At 44.2% G+C, this 20,180-nt stretch overlaps 1 protein-coding gene across 8 annotated transcripts in view; it reads left to right on the top strand.

The window, feature by feature from the left end:
* The window catches only part of HDAC4 (histone deacetylase 4), a 194,254-nt gene that overhangs the window by 97,211 nt on the left and 76,863 nt on the right, over positions 1 to 20,180 (top strand). For 5 of the 8 annotated variants that reach the window (XM_072341105.1, XM_072341104.1, XM_072341108.1 and 2 more), the window contains 2 exons: positions 10,422 to 10,572; positions 14,494 to 14,614. In XM_072341105.1, the coding sequence (XP_072197206.1) occupies positions 10,422 to 10,572; positions 14,494 to 14,614 (272 nt within the window). The remainder of the gene's footprint in view (positions 1 to 10,421; positions 10,573 to 14,493; positions 14,615 to 20,180) is intronic. The other 3 variants (XM_072341106.1, XM_072341102.1, XM_072341103.1) reach the window with 2 other exon arrangements.

Here is a 20,180-nt window from a genome sequence, read left to right as displayed (position 1 = left end):
TGAGGGTAAGAATGGTTTTGATGCATTACTTTAGCAGCTCTTGTACCCAAAGGAGGTAGAGTTTGTGTTTAGCGTTTTCGAGTTAGGGCAAGCAGAGCTGAGGTTTTAAAGCACTTCTTTGTTTAACGTGCTAAACTCTCAGCTAATACAGTAATAATTGTGGTTTGTGTTTGTTTTCTTAATACCATATTGTTGGTGTGAACAGAGAAACTTACAGATTCAAGGGAAGGCTAAGGGAGTCCCAGCCAAAGCGGTACTATAAGAAACGTCTTAAATTCTTTTTAAGTCAATTAAATTTGGCTTGAAAAATGCTGGCATGTTTTTCTGCATTTCTATTCCAGTAGACAACTTAATCTGAAGTTTTACTATTTTCCAGAACTTGGTTTTATCCCAGCAGCCCAGCTTTAAGCATCTGATCTAGAGCGGGACCAGGCAGGTGGCCTCCGTCCCCTGTCCCCCCCATCAGTGCCTGCTGTCACATACACACGTCAGCTGCCGGCATATGAGTACAAATGGTGCTTTGGAAAAAATGCTCTTGGTGCAAAAGGGGACACATTCCGGAAGGCCGTGCAGTCTGGAGGAGCAGGCTGAGAGTGAAATAATGTTTGTGGAAGAAAAGGCTATAATGGGACGTAGCTGCAGCTCGGCATGTTGAGGGAGCGGGATTGTCGCGCATAGGGAGGGATGAGAAAAGTCTGACTTGTTTAGGGAAAATTAGCTGAGCCTTCTGAAGACTTCACACCATATGGAAATACAGAAAACTGTCTTTCACAACTACAGTGCAGCTTTGTAAATTGCTGCAGCTTGACATCTGAATGCGGTGTGAGATGGGAGCTGGGGCTGCAGCGGGGCTGGCTGGATGGATGGACAGACAGGAGCTCAGCTCCAGCGCAGCCGCTTACCTTTGGTGAAGCAGATTTTCCACGGAGGCGTGCCTTTGCCAGATGTGCTTACAGCCTTCCAATCTGCCTTCCTAAATAAAAACAAGGATGGAACAAGGAGCCCGGCGCCCAGGCTGTTGCCGGTGAGACTGTGGAAAGGCTCTCTGCAGGTTCCAGCGTGAGCTCGGCCTGACCTTTGATTGTGAAGCCACCGGCAGGGAATATTTTCCTTTCTGAGTCACTGATTCCCAGCCAAGATCAGCTGGAAGTTACCAGAAGCTTTTCCATTTGCTTTCTGGTCAAGGGCTGGAGCTAGACGATTGAAGAGGGGAAGGACATGTGCTTTGACAGTGTTGGAGGCATCTAGGGCAGCGTGATCTCCACGGAGCAGCGACGTGCCTGGTGGGTGATGCAGCTCATCTCTGCCTTTGCATTGCTCGAGGTTGGAGCAGGGCTCGGAGGAGCTCTGGCTGTTTTATAGCCAGAGCTGGAAACTTTTTCAGGATGCTGACGCACATCAGCTTTAGCACATGGCAGCAGGCTGCAAAAGTGTGCTGGTGGCAATGGAACGGCTGCAGGCAAACAGCTAAGGCTCATGGTTCCTTGTGAAACTCAAATCTTGCCCTGGAGGCATGCAGTTGTGTTAATTCTGTCATGCAACTCCTCGTGTTTTTTTCTGGCATTGGATAAAAGAATATTAGAGTGTGTCAGCAGCAGAGAGAGCACCATGCTGTTGGTGCGTATATAGCATGGTCAGGTTAAGTGCATATATGGGGTGGTCAGAGACATCATGGGTTCATGCATAGGAAGTGACAGCGCTGTGCATAGGAGGGAGCTCCATAACAGCGTTCACTGAGGAGTGATGCTGGAATTGTTTTGCTTTTTTTCTTTATTACCACAGCAATCTCATACTTTCAGCAGTGTGCTTGTGCTGCCGAGTGGCCTCATGCCAGTAAATAAAAATATGTGGAATGTTTTCAGACATTGGCTTTATATATAGCAACATTCAGATAGAACACAGCGAGATGGATTTGTTTTATTGCTGTTTACAGATGGTGTGTTTTCCATCAGCATGGCTTCTGGGCTGATGGAGGGGAGATAACATACCTAAGCTGGCCGTACCTGAGATAGTTATTCATAGACATAGGGAAGAGCTCTCCGGCTATTCCTTAGTTTTCTTTGAGGGTAGAAAGACTTTCCAAAGATATCCGGAGTTCGTATGATGTTGATGCTCTTGGCTTTCATTTGGTGACATCTGCCCTTGAAGTGGCTGGTTTGCTCATAGGATTGCTACCTGGTTGCAGTGACAGCTGTTAGTGTGACTGCTTTCAGCTCAGCCCTTGTGTTGCCCAGAGTCTCTTCTTGGTGGCCTCTTTGAGATGAGTTGTTTCTTCCTTTCCAAACAGGGAAAAAATACTCCTGTTAAAAACCTGCTGACACAGTTGGTGTCACCTGCTTCCATCCCACGTCTTTGCTGGCTGCAGCGGGCTGGGTACACTGAAGAAACACCTTGAAGCCTTGACCAGAGGCCTGTTCTGCCCTGCTGCTGCCCCTTTTGTTGTGCTCCTGAGCCGCTTGTTGGATATAACCTGCCTCCACGTAGCCAGACTCCCTCAGCTCCACTTTGTGACTGTTCTGCAGAGCACCCACTCCTTGCAGTCTGCACCGCTTTCAAGAGAAACTTAAAAAGCCCGGAGATACCAGGTGTCTGCCTCTGTGTTCTGATATGATAGGATTATTCATCTTAGAGAGCTGCAGCTGGGTACAGGCAGTGGTAAAAACAGACTGAACATTTTGTGCCTCGTTACTACTTGAATTCGTTGCACAGTGTTCTCTTGCTATTTCTAGATGAGTTTCTCTTCTTTGTCACTGACCTTCTCTTGTTCTTCTGGTACATGCAGCTGACTTTGTGGCCTGAAAGTCTTAAACCTGGATCCTGCAAAACTTAACTTCTGATGGCAGTAGCCCCGAGGAAAGCTTTGTAAGATCAGAGCATTTGCTCTCTTTGAAGGTTGGGGGTGATTTTCTTCATGCTCAAAGGCAAGATCTTTTCCAAGAACAGCGAGGGGCAAATCTGCACGCGGAGCTGTGTGTAATGCCAGATTCTTAGAGGATTCTGAGAAGCATCAGTGGTTTCTGGACTGAGGCTGGATTTGCTCAGCCAGGAAGGCTGTCTGCAATAGTCCTTACAGATGGTCTTAGAAGATGAGGTGGTTAAAGGGACTTGTTTTCTTTCGGCTCCTTCTGAGATGGACCACTCTTTGCTGGGTGGAAGGAGCAGAATAGGAACTCCAGACTTTTCCAACTTGATGACATGCATGCAAAAACTTCTCTTAAGAATTGAAATCACAGATCTCACGCCAGCTGGTGGACTTTCATCCTGTGGAACCCTGTGCCAGTGTCTGTCTGTGGTGTTGGCTGTGAAGCAAGCTATGCCCTCCTTGCACCATCACCTGTGTCCTTTGGTTCAAGGTTCCCAGCTTTCTGTCAAAATCTTGTGGAGTCTTCCCTTGGAGTCTTAAATTGGGCTGGATCTTGGATATTCTGAAAGCCCGACTGATGTAAATGAGAGAAATGTCAGGGTTCGCTGGCTCACAAATAACAAGATCGTGCTTTCAGTGGAATCTGAGCAACTTTAGAAGTGCTTAAATGTGTTCTTTTCATAGCATGAGTTCGTCTCCTGGCATAATGTGAGTGGGGCACACTGGTATTATTTTAAAGCTTAAGGCCTTATGGTTTCTATTCAATGTAGAATTTCAAAATAAATGGCAGAGGGGGGAAAAAAAGCACGTTTCCAGTTCACACTTGAATTTTCAGCTTCAACTTTATGTTATTTTTGATCTAGATAAAATTAGATCGGTAATAAGGTTTAAGAGAATACATTGAGAACAAGGGCAGGAGGAGAGAAACACTCAAGCAAATCCTGTTAAAATATCAGAAATAGCGACCTGTTAATATACACTATCACTGATTAAATTAACATGCATAAACTGAGGATTCCTGTTACTGTATATGGTCTCAGCAAAATTCGGCTGGTGTACATGAGGGTGAAATTGCGCTTCAAATGTAAATCATACAGTGAATAACCTCACTTGTCTACACACAGTACGAACAATGTTTTAGGCTTAATCTCCATGTTTATGTTTCCTGTTGAAGTGGTGATGATGTGTAAAAATGATGGATGTTTGGTATTTCGGTTGGCGGCGTGTTACCTTTAAACACGATGCTTCTGCTCTGCTTGCATGAGCACTGAATGATGTTGGTCACCCTCTTTCAGTCGGTAGCCTTCCTGCAGGCACAGCAGGCATGTGGGCTGTCACTGTCTCCTTTCAGGCACGGGAACAAAAGGTGGTCAGCTTCACCTCATCAGAGGGCATTAAAACTCTGACAAATGGAGCTGAATCAGAAATCCCAGACACACAAGTGAGGGCTGATGCTTTGTGGCAGCAGTTGGACTCACGTCAATGGGAATGCCAAAGGTGCAACTGAACACATCTTGCTGCCCTCCAGTTTCTGTTCAGGAGTGGAAAGCACTTCCTTGTCTCATTTCACTTTATACAGTTGCTTTGCAGGTGTTGAAGCCTAGCAGAAGTGCTCTGGTTAGGTTTCCCTCCCCTCCTCTCGTGCCTGCTGGCTTACTGGTTCAGTCTCTCTGTCCCTGTTCCATTATACAGATGACCAGGAATGGTGGCTCAGTGGTGTAGCCGTGCTTCTTCTTTCCTTTGTTCATATTTCCTTCATTGAAATGACCAGCATCTGATGATGATTTCCCCACATGCTCTCCTATTATAGGATCTTTGTCCAACATCTCCACTCCTGATACTGATTTTTGCATGAGATTTCCATTCCAGCTCCTCCACTTCCTGTACCCTGAAGCAAGTTTGAAGACAGAACTTTTCCTTTTGGGACTGATGTCTGATCAGTGAGGGCATGGCAAAATCTCATGTGGCCTTAAATGTCTGAGGTTCATACCTATCCCAGAGATTTGCATGGCTCCAACTTACCAAGACTCCTTATTGCCACTGTGGTCAGTTCCAGATATGCAGAGGACAGAAGTTGAACTTACTGCACAAACTTCTAGCCTTTTAGGAATGCTGAGCAGTCGTAGGTGTGAAAGAAATGGAGATACAGAAGGTATATATCTGTGTATGAACTGCCAAACTAATAATGTGGGATCTTTTCACCTAGATCTGTCAATAAGGAAACTTAGCCATCATTCCCTTTCCTGAAGACGTCTGAGCCTCATAAACTTGAACACCAGACAGTCTCAGTTGGATATGTCTACCTCAGACCCATCTCTTGCCCAGGAAGCTGTCAACAGGGAAGGATTGTTTTCCTGCTCAGCGGAGAGGCTGGCTGCAGGGAATTTTGGCACAGGACTGCCTGCTGTCAGCCTGATAGCTGGAAGGGGGCATGCGGAATATACGTTCAGATATGTCCAAGAAGAGAGGTGATAGGCATTTGTTTGCCTGAGCTGTATTTTCAGATGTTTGTGTCTAGGAGCTCTTGCTACTTGGCTCCTGTTGAAAACCACAACTTTTCCCCCTCCTTTCCCAGTATAACCAATTAATTCTGACTTGTCTCCAGTATTCCAGAAGATATCGTCCATAAACCTGACTATTCCTTGGAATTAAAACCCGTTGTGATGGAGCCAAGAGAGAGATTTGTGAAGCAGGAGCAATAGCCCGAGACTGCAGTAAACAGGATGGGGAGGACACAAAGTGGAGAATTCAGCCAAAGGAATGGCTAGCTTTGAAATTTGTCTAAAATAACCCCAAAAATGATTTACCTTAAAAACATCTTTGCTCTAATACAGTCTGTACTCGTGCTTGGGATTGCCTTGACCCAGAGACAGTGTTTTGTGCTTGGCCCTATGAGGTTCACGCGGGCCCACATCTCAAGTCTCTCCAAATCCCTTTGGATGGCATCCCTTCCTCCTATTGTGTCAGCTGCAGCGCTCAGCGTGGCATCATCCACAAACTTGCTGAGGATGCACTCAGTCCTGCTGTCTGTCACTGATAAAGATAATAAACAGCACTGGTCACAAGACAGGCTTAGGACACCGTTTGTCACTGATCTCCTCCTGGAGAATGCAAGTAGGAATGTTGGCCCATGGGGCCAGACTACTCTTTCAGCTGTGCTTCTGCTTAACTTGCTCTGGAAGGAGTTAGAAATGCTGGATTCAAAGAGGAGCAGAAGTGCTTAGTGTGATGCCCTGCTGTGCTGTTGTGTGTTGTAGCACCTCCCGTAGGTGATCTAAGGTTTGGGTTGCAATTAGGAGGTAGACACAACACAAAGCTGCTTTGGATCACAGCAAACTTTTATCAGCAATAAGTGTGCCAGCTGTTGCTCACCCAGACTTGCATGTGTGGTTATCTTCAGCTGCATGAGCAAGGGTGAGCTTTCTGGGTACGGATAGTTTTATGTTGCCTTCCACTAATTGCTGTAAGGTAAAGCGTTCAAAATATATATTATAAAGATGTAGGAGCTATAGCTGAAGCTTCAGAACCTCTCCTGCTTTGCAGATTTTAATCAGTTTTACCACGGTGTGTCAAGTGAATGACAGAAGGACCTTTAAAGGGAAGGAAGAAGCAGAGTGTGGGCAGAAAGCTGTGTCTGGCTTCTGGGGGAAGAATAAGGTGGTGTCTGCAGCAGATCGGGGGATGCAGGAGGGATCTGCATTCTTCTGCTCATCTAGCAAATGAGGGAGTGGTTATGGAAGCCTTAATGCAGCTTTCCAGCAAGTGGGATCTTTGGTGTCAGTACCACGTTCCTTCCAGGAGGACACTGGCTTTCTTTTTGGCTGAGGCTGCTAGAAGGTTTCATGGCGCTACCTCACCACTTTTGTTGTAATTGCTAAAGAAAACCATTTTGCTCCTCATTAACATCAAGAGAGGTTTCTTTGTGCAGGGAAAGTTTACAGATTGCATACAGGTATGGTGTTAGTTTGTGTTCCAGATAGATGTGCTTGAGAACTGAAAACAACTGTGGAGTGTGGTGGCAAAATCCACTGCACTGCTGAGCCCATATTGGCCGGTGGAGAACTGATAAATAGCTGGACATGCTCTACATGTTCCCTGTTACATTTATTAATATTAATATACACTAAAGGAGCACCAGAAACACCAGCTTACAGGTACAGTCGAACATTTGTGCAGTTCTCATGAATAGTGGAAGCAGCGACATTAAACATATGCAGGAATCCCCCATAGTTAGAAATATTGACAAATATTTATTTTGGCAAAAGCACCTTATTCAGATGTTCTGAGCTGTGCTCGCTAATACAGTGTGCCTATTTGTCACTCGGCATGCTTCTCAAGCTGGTAGCTGTATTACTGGTCTGAATGCAAGGGATTTCCCTTGGTGCATCGCTTTGTGTTTCACAGATATTTAGCTTTCGTTGCAGTTCAGAACCATCACTCCAGCCATATGCAATCAGCACGCAAGCCTTGCGGAGTCGGCGCTGATTTCATTTACCAGCAAGAGAGACCGAATGCAGCTTGTGGCTCATGAGCCAGATCGGACGCAGTAATTAATAACCTTTATCAGAGCCACCTAAGCGTCTCTCAGTGAGCATCTCTTTATATGAGCCATCTAGATAAGGCATTGTTTTTTTCATTTACATTTCAGTACAGATGTCAATGAAAGCACGCTTCCTCCTAAAGCATCATAATGTATGTAAACCATTGCGGGAAGCATAGCATGCAGAGCCTCGGAGACTGCAGATGGAGAGAAAAGGCTCCTGATTTCATAAAAATAACAAAACCTGTTTTAACATATTGTGCATTAAATATTGTTCATTTGCATACTTTCTATGGCTAGGTTATAAAAGCCCACCATGTGGTGGACTTGTTGGAAGTCTGAAAAGATAGTCTTTCTCCAAATGGAGATGTGTTAGTAGAAGCTGCTGCTTAATTAGAAAACCAAAATAACTTGTTTTCTGCGTTATTCTCTTTTTTAACATGTTTTTGTGTTGTTGTTTTTTTTTATTCCTGTAGGTTTTCAGAGTCAGGTTTTTTGCTGTTGCCATAGAGCACAATGGCATTTAGGGAGGGAACTCACTGCGAATTGTGCTAGCTTGAGCTTGCTGTTGTACAACAGTCTGCCTGCCTGGAGCCAGCAGCAGCAGGGACTCCTCGATCCGGAGCTTCCAGCAGATAGCCCAGCAGATTGTACAGTACCACTTGCATTATTTTTTTTGCATCTTTATATAGCCTAGTGTAATTTTATGTACAGCACAGCCACGGTTGAAACTCTCGAAGAGTAGAAATGCACAATAGCGCAAGTTAAAATGAGAAATGGCTGTCAAATCATAAATAGAAAATGCGAAAGAGAAGGGAAAAAAAAAATCAGTGTTTTGTGTGTAGAAGTCTTGCATACACATGCACATATGTTGTCAGGGCTCGAGAAAGGATGGAGTGAGCCACACACTTGAGGGGAGCAGGTTCCCTGGCACGGTGGCCTTAGCTTGGCCTGGTCCCATAGAGTTTTGGGAGCGTGGAGCAGTGGGTGGCATCGGAGCACAGACACCCATTAAGCTCAGGCTCAGAGAACTTCAGATATGGCCAGAGAGTATGCAGCATTCCAGGTTTTGAATGCTAACATTGCCAGCTTCAGATCAATCTGCTAATTTATAAGCTGCCAACGTAAAGAGTGCGGGCGAGTGCGCGGTGGCAGGGGTGCCTGCATCCCTGGGGGTTTGACTTCAGTGCCTGCTTTGCTGGGGAAGGTGCAAATGAAATTGGGAAGTGGCAAAGGAATAGCAGTGACCTTTCTTGGGATGAGATGGTAGTATCTCAGTGCCAGCTTTTTCTTAGGAATAAAATGATTTTCAGTGGAACTCGAGGTTTTTCAGGGGGAAGCGCCGTTTGCAAGCCCTATGGAGATCAATTCACACCTTGCCAAGCTGAGAGCTGCCGAGGCTTGTCATTTGTCACCTGCTTTTCTCAGCACAGCTCACTGCTGGCCGGCTGTCAGGGCTCAGGGTGTTCTCTGATCACTGACAGGTAACGCCTCGAGGCCCCACAGCCTTGCACACCACCTCCAGACCACTGATAAAAGAGCTCCACGAGGGATGCTTGGGGCTGGAGAGGATCACTACGTGTGATCCCTGCAGGTTGGTGTGTGCACACATCCATTAGGTGGCTGGATCTGGGGACCCGAGTGGAGACTGCAGGGCTGGATGGGGGCCCTGAGGTGGCAGTGAAACTAATTATAGGCTTGTAGGGTTACTGTGCAATTTTAGGGAAGAAATGATTTGAAAGCTTGATAACTGCCCCTTGTCAGCTTGGATGTTAGGAGCAGTTTCTACTCAGAAAGAGTGATGAGGCACTGGCATAGACTGCCCAGGGAGGTGAGGTGCATTGAGGGATTGAAGAGCTGTGGAGATGTGGCACTGAGGGATATGGTCAGTGGACACGGTGGGGTGGTTTGGGGTTGTATTTGGTGCTCTGAGAGGTCTTTTCTGACCGGAATGATTTTATGATCCCCCACCAAATGCTACAGTGCCCTTCCTTATCTCTTGTAAGAAGGCAAGCTGCCAAAAGCTGCCTTTTCAAAATCAGTTTTTCTTAGTTAAAAATAAAATAAACATGTGCCTGATCCCAGTTACCCACGTTGCTGACTGTTGGCTGTGTGAAGGCCCTTGTGAAGAATCACTGTGGTAAAGCAGCCTTTGGTGTTTCAGCTCCTGAACACTCCATTTGATGAAAGCTTTGCAAATTGGATCCTTAATTAGGCAGCCCATCTCTACTTCTTGCGTGGATGTTGGAAGAGCTGGGGTGTATCCTTCCTGAGAGGCTATCGGAAGCTGCTTTTCTAAGGAAGGAATTGTCTGTAATTAAGCTTACGAATGGGTGGTGATCCTTTCCTCCAGGAAGCATTTATCTGGGGTGTGAGGTCTGCACAGCAGACAGGAGGTGACCAGCATGTGATGAAGTTAAAAGGCTGCAGTAGATGAGTTGGTCCATGGGAACTCTTGTCTGTTCACTGATAGAGAAGGACCTTTGGAGAAACCAGTGTGTAAAGTTATGTAATTAGGGCTTATTCAGAAATACATTTGTGTGGTGGAACTTGCAGAGCCAGTGTTGATGGAGCATACTTTGGTTCGAGCTCCTGAACGTGAGCTCAATCATATTCCTTCAGCAAGAATGCATGTAAGATCTCATAGTTTTGCGATGGGGGAAAAGCCCAACTGAAATAACGGGGGGGGGGGGGGGGGGGGGGGAAGAACACACAAAAAAAACCTCACAACTCAGCTGGGTCAGTGACTTGTCCAGCAAAGCTGTGCAGTGGTTTGTGCTGTGTTAGGACAGGATCCACGGGCACCAGATTTTGGCAGGGCAGCGTTGAGTACTGTCCTGAATTAGAAAATGGGGCTGCACAAAGTGCTTGGGAGTGCTTCCTTCCAGAAAGAAAATGCTGTCTTTTCTCCTTCTGTGGTCTAAACATGATTAATATCAACTGATGGGAAGTTCTGTTCTAGCACCAGGAGGTCTGACTGTGTTAATCTGCTGCTTTTCCCTCGTCCCTTCCCCGCAGCAGCAGCAGGAGATGCTGGCAATGAAACATCAGCAGGAGCTACTGGAGCACCAGAGGAAGCTGGAGCAGCACCGGCAGGAGCAGGAGCTGGAGAAGCAGCACCGAGAGCAGAAACTTCAACAGCTGAAAAACAAAGAGAAAGGAAAGGAGAGTAAGTAGCAAAAGCTCGCTTGGTTCAGTGATGACAGGTAGAGCAGATAGATGGAAGCCATAAAGCAGCTTCATAAAGCTAAAGAAACCTCCCTGGTAGTCTTTCTACAGAGCTTCCTTGCACAGGAGCTTATGTAAACGCTTTGGAGGTATTGAGGGTAAAAGAGGAATTTATTTCTATGCTTTATCTTCATTTTTGTCTTTCTAAATGCCGTTTTAGCATTTTTCAAAAGGAAGCATATCGTCTCTTTATTTGATTTAACATTTTCTGAAGTATTTTTGGCAGCTTTCCTAATGGAGGCAGAATATTAAACCCATAAAATACACCAGATGCACACTGCTTTTCTTTTCCTTTCCTTAATTTCACCCTTTTAAGTTGTAGGCGAGTTCTCAGTTTTTAGCTTTAAAGTGTTTTCATTCAGAAGCACTTCTTTCATGAGGTACAGACTGTGGTTGGCTTCCCCATGTGTTATTATGCACTTCACAAGATTCAGTAACATGATTATGGCCTCACAAATCCCCTTATCAAAGACACTTTGGTTACTTGTTTGGTTTTCTTTTAGAAGTGAATGGGAGGAAAAATACCTTACAGAGTTGTATTATCAACTCATTAGGTCTCCATTCCATGTGAAATAAGGAAGCCTGTGATGGAAGCAGCAGAGAGGGCTAAGGGCTACCAGCAGATGAGATGCTGTCTGGGGACTAGGAATGAGACAAAGCTTCTCTAGCAGGAAGGAGCTGGGGTGGAGGAGGCTGCAAATACTCTGCAGGTTGAATTCCTCACTCCCTTTGTGTGCATCGTGTGAGAACAGACATTTGTTTAACCTTCATTCAGGTGAGGGAACTTGCAGACCTGCCCCAATGTCTCACCGAAGCAGTTCATAGAAGGTCGAAGGTCTGTTTGTTTTGTTTGGGTTTTCTGTATTTAAGCTGTAGGAGAGAAACCAAAGGATTAAAATTTCCTTAAAAGAAGCAGTTGAACTGGGCTGTTTTCCCAAATAAAAACAACCAGTTTGAACTGGGTGAGACCTGTAAGTACTTCCACTTCATCCTGCTGTTCTCATCAGCTGCTTATCTCGTATCAGTGTTTCAATGGATCCCTCTGCAAAACAGACTTCTGGCTATTCACATTAAGATGGTTTGCAGTAACCAAAAGCTCCTGAGTGCCGGAGCACCTGAGTCTGAAGCATCTGAAGCACCTTTTGGTTGAAACATAGGTGTAGAGGAAAGAGCAGAACTTGAGGGTGCTAAGTTGAGAATCCAGTTCCCATGGCTACAGTTTTATTTTTAAAATACTTTTATTTAAGAAGTACTACAGCGTATAATCGCTATAGCAGCTCACCTCTTAAGAATCCTTCTCACATCAGAAAACTCTACTAAGTAATAGTTGAAATTGTCCAAGTCTGAAATTTGAAGAGTAATAGCTGAAGGATGTCATTTCTTCTCCAACCTTCCCCCATCACTGTAAACCAAAAGACATTGTTTTGTACCTTTTAGAAGGCAAATCACAAATAAGAGTTAAATTAACACAATAGCAGTTCTTTACTTTCTCATCTCGGGATCTTAGAGCCATGCCTTGTGAACTGGAATCTGTTATCACAAAGCGTACAATCAAAGCACGACTTCCAAGAGAAGAAGGGGAGTCTATACAAGACTAAAGGTGTTTTTGGGGCAAGATGAGGAGTTGGTCATCCTGTCTTTCCACTGCTACGACTGAACCTAGAACCAGCCGTGTTCATCAGTGTTTCCAGACACACCAAATCTGTCTTCCTGTCTCCCTCCTCCTGGGCAGGAACCATTCCATGCCTTTCTGCTTAGGCAGCCTCAGGATGGGGCTTTCTCCTACAAGCTGGCCGGCTATGATCAGCCCACACTATTATTAGGGGCCTTCTGTTGTTAGTTTCCATTTGTTCTGCTCCTCTCCTTCTTGGGGGAGCTCACTCCTGCTTCTGACCTTTATTCTCTTACTGCTACCCCTGCTTTATCCTACATGTAGTTGTAGTTTGATTCTGGCACAGCATGTAACCTGTGTACTTTCATTCCTTAGTACCCTACTGTGGTCTGTCACTTCTGCTAGGGCTGAGCATCTGGCTTCCTGCCTCTGGATTTATTCCATACGTGTGGGCTTTTGGCATCTGACTTCTGCTCTCGCCCTCTTTGTCTATTCCCTACATGGTGATGCACCACCACCTATGTGCCAGTTTATTCTTCCTGCCTTTCGCTTCCTCTTTAATGTCTCCACTGGGTATCGCAGGGTAGTTCTGCCTGTATAGTATCACTACGTATATGATACATTAAAAATGAGTGAGGTTTTTCTTTTCATCTTTTGACTCAAGGATCAGGAGCTAAACAGTGGTCTTTGTCCACAGCTCCAGCATTGCTTTGGGTAGAGAAGACCTCCACGTTTTTATCCTGTTAGCATATGTGGGGCCCTTCAGCTGCTAGTTTAGGAGGAAGATGTGCCAAGGAAGCTTTTGGAAACCTCACGATCCAACAACGTTTGGCTTCAAATCCTCTAAATAATGTCAGATTTATCTAAAACTGATAGAACACAACCATGTTTAAGTGTTTTTAAGATGCTAATAGATCAGAGATGACACTTTTTGGAGAGATAAGGACTTTATGCATGAATTTGTCACCTATTCTGGTCTAGCCATGTGGCTCTCAAACTCATAGGAATTTACCTCCAGCTCCTCAGTTGAACTTCCCGCTGGGGCGAGTGCCAAGCCCTGCATTTTGTACAACTAGTGAGAAATACTGGGCTCCAAAAAGGTGAATTTTCAAGCTTTTCAGCTCTGTTTCAGTGGTTGAGCAATATAACATCTTCAGGCTGTGCTTCGTAGAATTATCACAGCTTCCTTGTGGAGATATTAAATGTATATATATATATATATATATATATATATATATATATATATATATATATATGTATGTATGTATGTATATATTGTTTCCCCAGTCTGTCAGATGGCACTGTGTTGTTGCGTAGGATCCAGGAGACAAAAGATCACCCTGTGTCGTATTTGTAGGTATGCCAGCAGAGCAGACGATTTTCCTGGCCTTTTCATTTACTCGTAGTCCAGTTATTTTCCTTTTGGAATTCTTGGTTTACGCTGTGGTGCAGATGAACCATAATTTTCCACATGTTCTGCTTGCCAAACTTTCTATGCATTACTCCATCAGGAACTGTGCCTGCGAATCTGTTCTGTCAACCGAATGATAACTTTAATCCATCAGCGCAGTAAAACAGACTGGTCTCTATTGTGGAGGAAATGATGATTAGAAATTATACAGTTGACATTTTAACTCTACGCTACGAAATTACTGACATTTTTTTTTTTTCTTTAAATGTTAGATTTTCTATTTGAAGAAATAGATTGCACACTTGGAAGTGAATTGGAATATTATGTGCGTCTTATTGTACACAGATACTTCTGAACAAAGAAGTCCTTATTTACAAGCTTTTTCAAGGCAGCATCTACATATGAGACATTTGCCTCGTTCCCCTTCTGCTTGCTGATGTGACATTTAAAAACTTGAGTGTACACAAGACCCTTTTTCTTACATACCTTTCATTAAATGAAAGCTGCAATACCTAGCACAGCGCTTTATCCTAAGTTAACTCCTATGCAAGTGTAAAGATCCTCTTCAGATCTTCAAGATCTCTGACCAGATCTCCATCTGCAAACATCCGGTGTGATTATAAGCAGAGTTAAGGGGGGGGGGAAAAGGAGAGCTCCTTACTGGAGATGCTTTGTTCTTCTCTTTGAGACAGAAGCTTCTCTATTGGACTGAAAAAAAATCAAGCATTTAATTCTGAATCCTTTTGGAACTTTTAATTCTTAAAGGATGTATATTTTTTCTTTGCTACGGCTTTTGTCCAAAGTCAACTGACTGAATATCTTTGTTTTTGGCTTCTCAGGTGCAGTGGCAAGCACGGAAGTAAAGATGAAATTACAAGAATTTGTCTTAAATAAGAAGAAGGCTTTGGCACACCGGAATCTCAACCACTGCATTTCCAGTGACCCTCGCTTCTGGTACGGGTAAGTGGTGCTGGGCTTATCTGTACGATTCAGCCTGTGCCACCTTTTCTCACAATTGCTGCAGCTGGGGAATAGACCTGATGTTTTTACTGACCAACCGTAATGCTGAGAGAACTAGAGTTTGAATTTGATGAATGACGTGAGCAAAAAAAGCATTTTTAAAGGGTTTCCAAGTCAATGTTTTTCCTTGTCTTCAGTGGTGGCACTGTATGTTTGTGAGCAGTGGTCTTCGCTGTCATCTTGAATCCATGATTACTTAAGCTAACCAAGCCACCATGATCTGCCTTTTAGAAGTTCTTTAGTTTTTCACAGGGATTTGATCCAGACAAGGGTTATAAAACATGAACTTTTGGGAAATCAGGTTTTATGTTTAGTGAACTGCAGCTCAGGATAGTTGAGCGAGGATGGCTTTTATTGCCTGCTTCTCATCTCAGCCTCTCAGAGCTGGAAGTTTTGTTTCTCTGTAAACTGCTGCAGACATGAAGTGCACCCTGCCTGTACTTCTGCTGATGTCTACATTTTCTACTGTGGATACCCTGGAATATCCGAATGTTGTGTGAAGTGAGAAGATAGCAGGTGTTCTTATAATGACAATGAAGCAAAGAGTGATTTCTTCAATTAGTTCTAATGCGCCAAAGAGCAAATAAACCCAGTGCCACGGGTGGCATTAGAAATGAGGTATAAGTTCCAGTTCCAGAAATCCACTTCTTCATAAAGAAAACTTGGAAATTTGATGTAATTTGGGAACATTCACTACTAAAACATTATCAGAATATCAATCTTAAAAGAAAAAGAAGCGACCTGTTTGGAATGTTGCTTCATTGACCGTAAAATTGATGAAATTCTGAATGAGAAAAAAATCCAAGACAGTTTTGCTGTGAAAATTGTTTTCGAGTTGAGTATCTGATATCGTTTTCAGTCTTCAGCAATAAGAGTTTATGTGGGGTTGATGAGGTCATTGTCGGTCGATGGTTCCAAATGCAAGAAATTAAGCTGAAATTAAATTTGAAAGATATCCCAGCTATGAGCCAAAACAGAAATGCTGAAGTGTAGCTGGCAGAAGATTCCAACATTATCCTGCCAGGGGGAGATTGAGCAATTCTAATACGTCTGTGAAAATCTCAGCTGAGATTTGAAAGTTGTATGGCTGTGATGTTGGTTAAGGTGGTGAAATGTCAGTAGGGTATGCAGAGGTGGTGTTTAAGGCCTGCTAAGTTGGTGTGGAAGATAGTAGGAGCAATAGGAAAGAATGAATTTAAATCAAGGCAACGTAAATATGTATTTTTGAATAACTGGTTTTCCACTATTCTTTATTGAGACTCACAAAGATTTTGGAAGCATTTGAAGGCTCTCTGAGGCGTTGCATTTTTATTTTATTTTTTTAGGTTGTTTAAAGTGCCTAACTTTTAATGCAGAAATTATATTAAGGCTAGTAAATGAATATCTTCTTCAGAAATCTTTGCTTCTTTGGTCTTGGAGAAACCTCACCTAGAATTGTCATCATAGGTGAATTTAATCTGTTAGAAAAGGAGGCTGTGGATGCCCCATCCCTGCAGGCATTCAAGGCCAGGCTGGATGTGGCTCTGGGCAGCCTGGTCTGGTGGTTGGCGACCCTGCACATAGTAGGGGGTTGAAACCAGATGATCACTGTGGTCCTTTTCAACCCAGGCCATTCACAAGTTTGTGACATGGTATATATTGCAGGGCCAGCTTTGATGCAGTAACTTCCTGAGCCTGGCTGTGCTTCGGGTTTCAATCTTCTTTCCTTGTTTTGTGCAAAAGCCAAAACCCTTCTGAATAAGAATACATTCTATAAGGTTTATTAGTTTGATGATTTCTTGTTGTTAATGTGGTGTGTTGTCATCTGAACATCCCTTTCTTGTGATGCTTCAGGGACGCTACAGGTAGAGCCAGCATACAGACTGCTGCACAACAGGCTAAGCCCCTTTCTTATAGGCTTACCGTTCCCTCATCTTCCTTCCATCTGTTTAGCAGGGTTTGGTTTCCAACACAAGACTTGGGAAGAAGGAGCCTCAGAGGCCTCACAAATCTTTCCAAGGGCATGTTTGAGTGATGAGCTGCAGGCAGATGGGAGCTCATTTTGCCCAGCAAAAAGAGGAGGGCAGCAAGGCTGTGCAACTGCAGATGTGAGTTTCTAAGTGCAGCCCTTTGGTTGTTAAGGCATGAACTGAAGTTTTGGTTTTTTGGTTTTTTTTCCCCTATTTACATTAAAACCCCCATACACACAAAAAGAGAGAAATCCTTTAAATTAATTCTGTATTGCTATTTATTTGTATATCATCTCATAGGTTACCAATTCAGTTACAGAGATATTTACGCACATACTTGTAACGTGATTTAATTGGGTGGTGGTTGGATTTGACACACGCAAACAAGGCTTGCAGAAGATAGATTTGATGCTCCTACTGTGAGCAGGCAAACCAATTAAATGGTAACAGATGCTGAAATAGTCTCTGAAATGACACGCCTGCTTTTAAGCACTTCCTTTGGTATTATTAAGGTTTGCAATTTCCTTTAAAAAATTTAAAAGCATTACTTGTAAACAGCAGTTCTCTTAAGGGTCTTGAACACCACAACAGTTCTTCATCAGTGGCTTCGACATGAATTATGTTCTCTTTGCATGTAAAATAGCTGTTATTGTCCACTAAGATGTGTGGATGGTTTACCTTCTGTATCTTGTATGGGCTTGAGCTTCACTCATCGCTGTCTTTTGCCAGTGCAGGGCCACATTAGTGTCTATAATCAGTGAATATTTTCTAATTAATCACCAGTATTAAAGGACATTGCAGGTCAAACCTCGAGATGGAAAGCAACTAGCTGCAGAGATCTTGCCCAATATACTCATGGTCCAAAAGATCTACTAAAGGAAAGAACTATGCAATCATAGAATTATAGAATCATTCAGGTTGGAGAAGACCTCTCAGATCCCCAAGCCCAACCCCAACCCGCCCCACCATGCCCATTGCCCACATCCCTCAGTGCCGCATCCCCACGGTCGTGGAACACCTCCAAGGATGGTGATTCCACCATCTCCATGGACAGCTCTGCCACTGCAGCACCACTCTTCCTGAGAAGAAATTGTTCCTAATAACAAGCCTGAACCTCCCCTGGTGCAGCATGAGACCATCACCTCCGATCCTATCGCTGTTATCTGGGAGCAGAGTCCGATCCCTACCTCACCACAACCTCCTTTCAGGCAGTTGTAGAGAACAACAAGGTCCCCCCCTGAGCCTCCTCTGCTCCACAGTGAACACCCCCAGCTCCTTCAGCTGCTCCATATTATCTCTCAGAGGCTTTCACAGAGATCCTGCTCAGTATTTGCCTCCATGGTATTCAAATAGTTTTGTATACTCTCTAATATATGCAGCTCCAGTCTAAATGTGTGTTTAGAACTGCGTGGTGGACTATAATTTTCAGATCATGTTAATGACAGGCAACAAAAGAAGAGGTTCTTTGGAATTCCATTGTCAGACTGTCCCTCCTGTGGGTTCTGAATCTGCTGGGCAGCCCTGCTTGCAGGAGGTCCTGCTCCTGAAGACTTAACGTAAATAATAGTGACTGACTGGGAGCAAAGATGGAGCACCTCGAGCTCAGCAAACAGGGCTGTTATTTCCCTTGGAAGTTTTCAGCAGTGCTGTTGGGAAGTAGCCATTCAGCGTAGTAACTATCATGGAAGGGAGTTTAACTGAGTATTTGCATGCTAAGGAGATAGAGAGAAATAATTACACGTGGAATTATGCCGACGTACATACGTGTTGTTGTTCTCTGTGCACAAAGCATTCCAACATTGAGTTGCATTCAGTTTACATTGCATGCATATGTTTGAAGTGTCACGCGTGCTTTGCTGCGTGCACGGGCTTTTGGTGGACCTCGCAGCCCAAAGAACAGAGGATGTGTTATGTGAAGGTATGTACTTTCAGGAATGCCTGCAAACTCGATTTAGTATACAGTTTCACCTCTTTCAGGACCTCTGAAATTCCTGAACGGGCATGCAGACCAATGCATTTTGCTCTAAGCAGTGTAGGGTGTTGGATCCTAGTCCTCAAGCGACGCAATGTATTCATGTTTGCAGAGTGAAATATCTGTCATTCAGCAGCTCCGGAGCACATCTAAACAGGCCCTTTGAGTTCCTGCGCATTCCCTAACAAAGTGATGAAAATAGCTTCAATGTACACGATTGTTCAGCTGAAGTCATGATTGAAAGAGAAAAAAACTTCTAGTGCTTGTATAGGCAAGAGAAAAATGCGATTGTGTGCCATGGTGGGTTTGAGGGGCTCTTGGTTTGCGGAGTCTGGGCTTCCTGTTTGTGAAACATCTCTCTGTGCAGCCCTCCTATGGTGTGAGCAGATCTGGGCAGAGAAAGCGACGTCTGTTTGCAGAAGGGATTCAAATATTTTTCAACGTGGTTCTGTTTTTTATTTCAGGTGATGATTAAACTGTGCTGCATATGGGAAGTTATTGGTGCCAGGGTGACAAAGGGCACGTGTAGATGTGTGTGAATGCTCATGTGAAATGCAGTGGTGTGAGAACACACAATCATCCAACGTGTGTGTAGCTGGGGTTATAAAGCGGGGAGGATTAGGGTAACAGGGAATCATGCTGCTCGGTGAGAGCTGCTGGTAGGAGAATTTCTATATAGACACCGAGCAAAGTTTTCAGAAGTGTTTCTAACAATCACTTAGAAAGCACGATGTGTTTTTCTGCTGTTTCCTTGGAGGGTGTAACTAGAATCGTTATGCATTTCATCCAACAGCCTCCCGGCCTGAGCTTCAAAACGCACTGCTCCAGGAACCCGATGGGCTGAAGGGTAATTTGCAAATAGGGATCGGCTCGATTTTGTTCCTTAAAGAATATTTGAGAGTGGAATATTTTAGTCAGGATCTCCGTGAATTGTTAAGCAATGTAGAGTTTCAGCTCTGTGCATCTCTCAGCTAAGTACTTGTCCTGCATTGTTTAATCATCTGAAGAAGTAAAATGGGGGTTTAGGTTCTGTTTACTTGCGTTAACACCTGAGATTGCTTGACAGCTTATGGCTGTCACTTGGTATTGCTCAGTCGGTCATTCTGCTGATGTAGCTGCTCTGCTAGCATGGGAATGTGGAGGTTTCCAGAAGTCTTTAGCAATTGGGGTTCATGGCAAAGCTGGACACAAGGCATTAAGTAGAGAAGGTGCAGCCAACACATATAGGTAGGAGATTTAGAAAACTCATTATTTAATACCCTTAGCAAATAGCATGTGTTTTCCTTCCAGCAGCCTGCTCAAAGCTATAAATCAGCAGCCTCCAGAAGTTAACCTTGGAGGGTGCTGAGTGCTTTGGCCTAATACATGCTAAGTGCTGGGGTCAGGGCGCGGTACAGCAACAGGGCTGCTCTTGGCCAGCCTAAACGTGTGGCCCCTCATGTGCCCATCCTTTGGTTTGGTTTCATCCTTAGGCTTTCTCTCAGGGTTTTATGCAGTGATGGGGAATTGTTCATTCATGCTGTAGTTAAGAGAAGTAAAGCGACCTGTGCTTAGCTTTACAGATAGAACTTATCAAAACCTAGCT

The sequence above is a fragment of the Excalfactoria chinensis genome, chromosome 7 (genome assembly GCF_039878825.1).
Source record: "Excalfactoria chinensis isolate bCotChi1 chromosome 7, bCotChi1.hap2, whole genome shotgun sequence".
Lineage (NCBI taxonomy): Eukaryota > Metazoa > Chordata > Aves > Galliformes > Phasianidae > Excalfactoria > Excalfactoria chinensis.
This window is presented reverse-complemented; position numbering and strand designations above follow the sequence as displayed.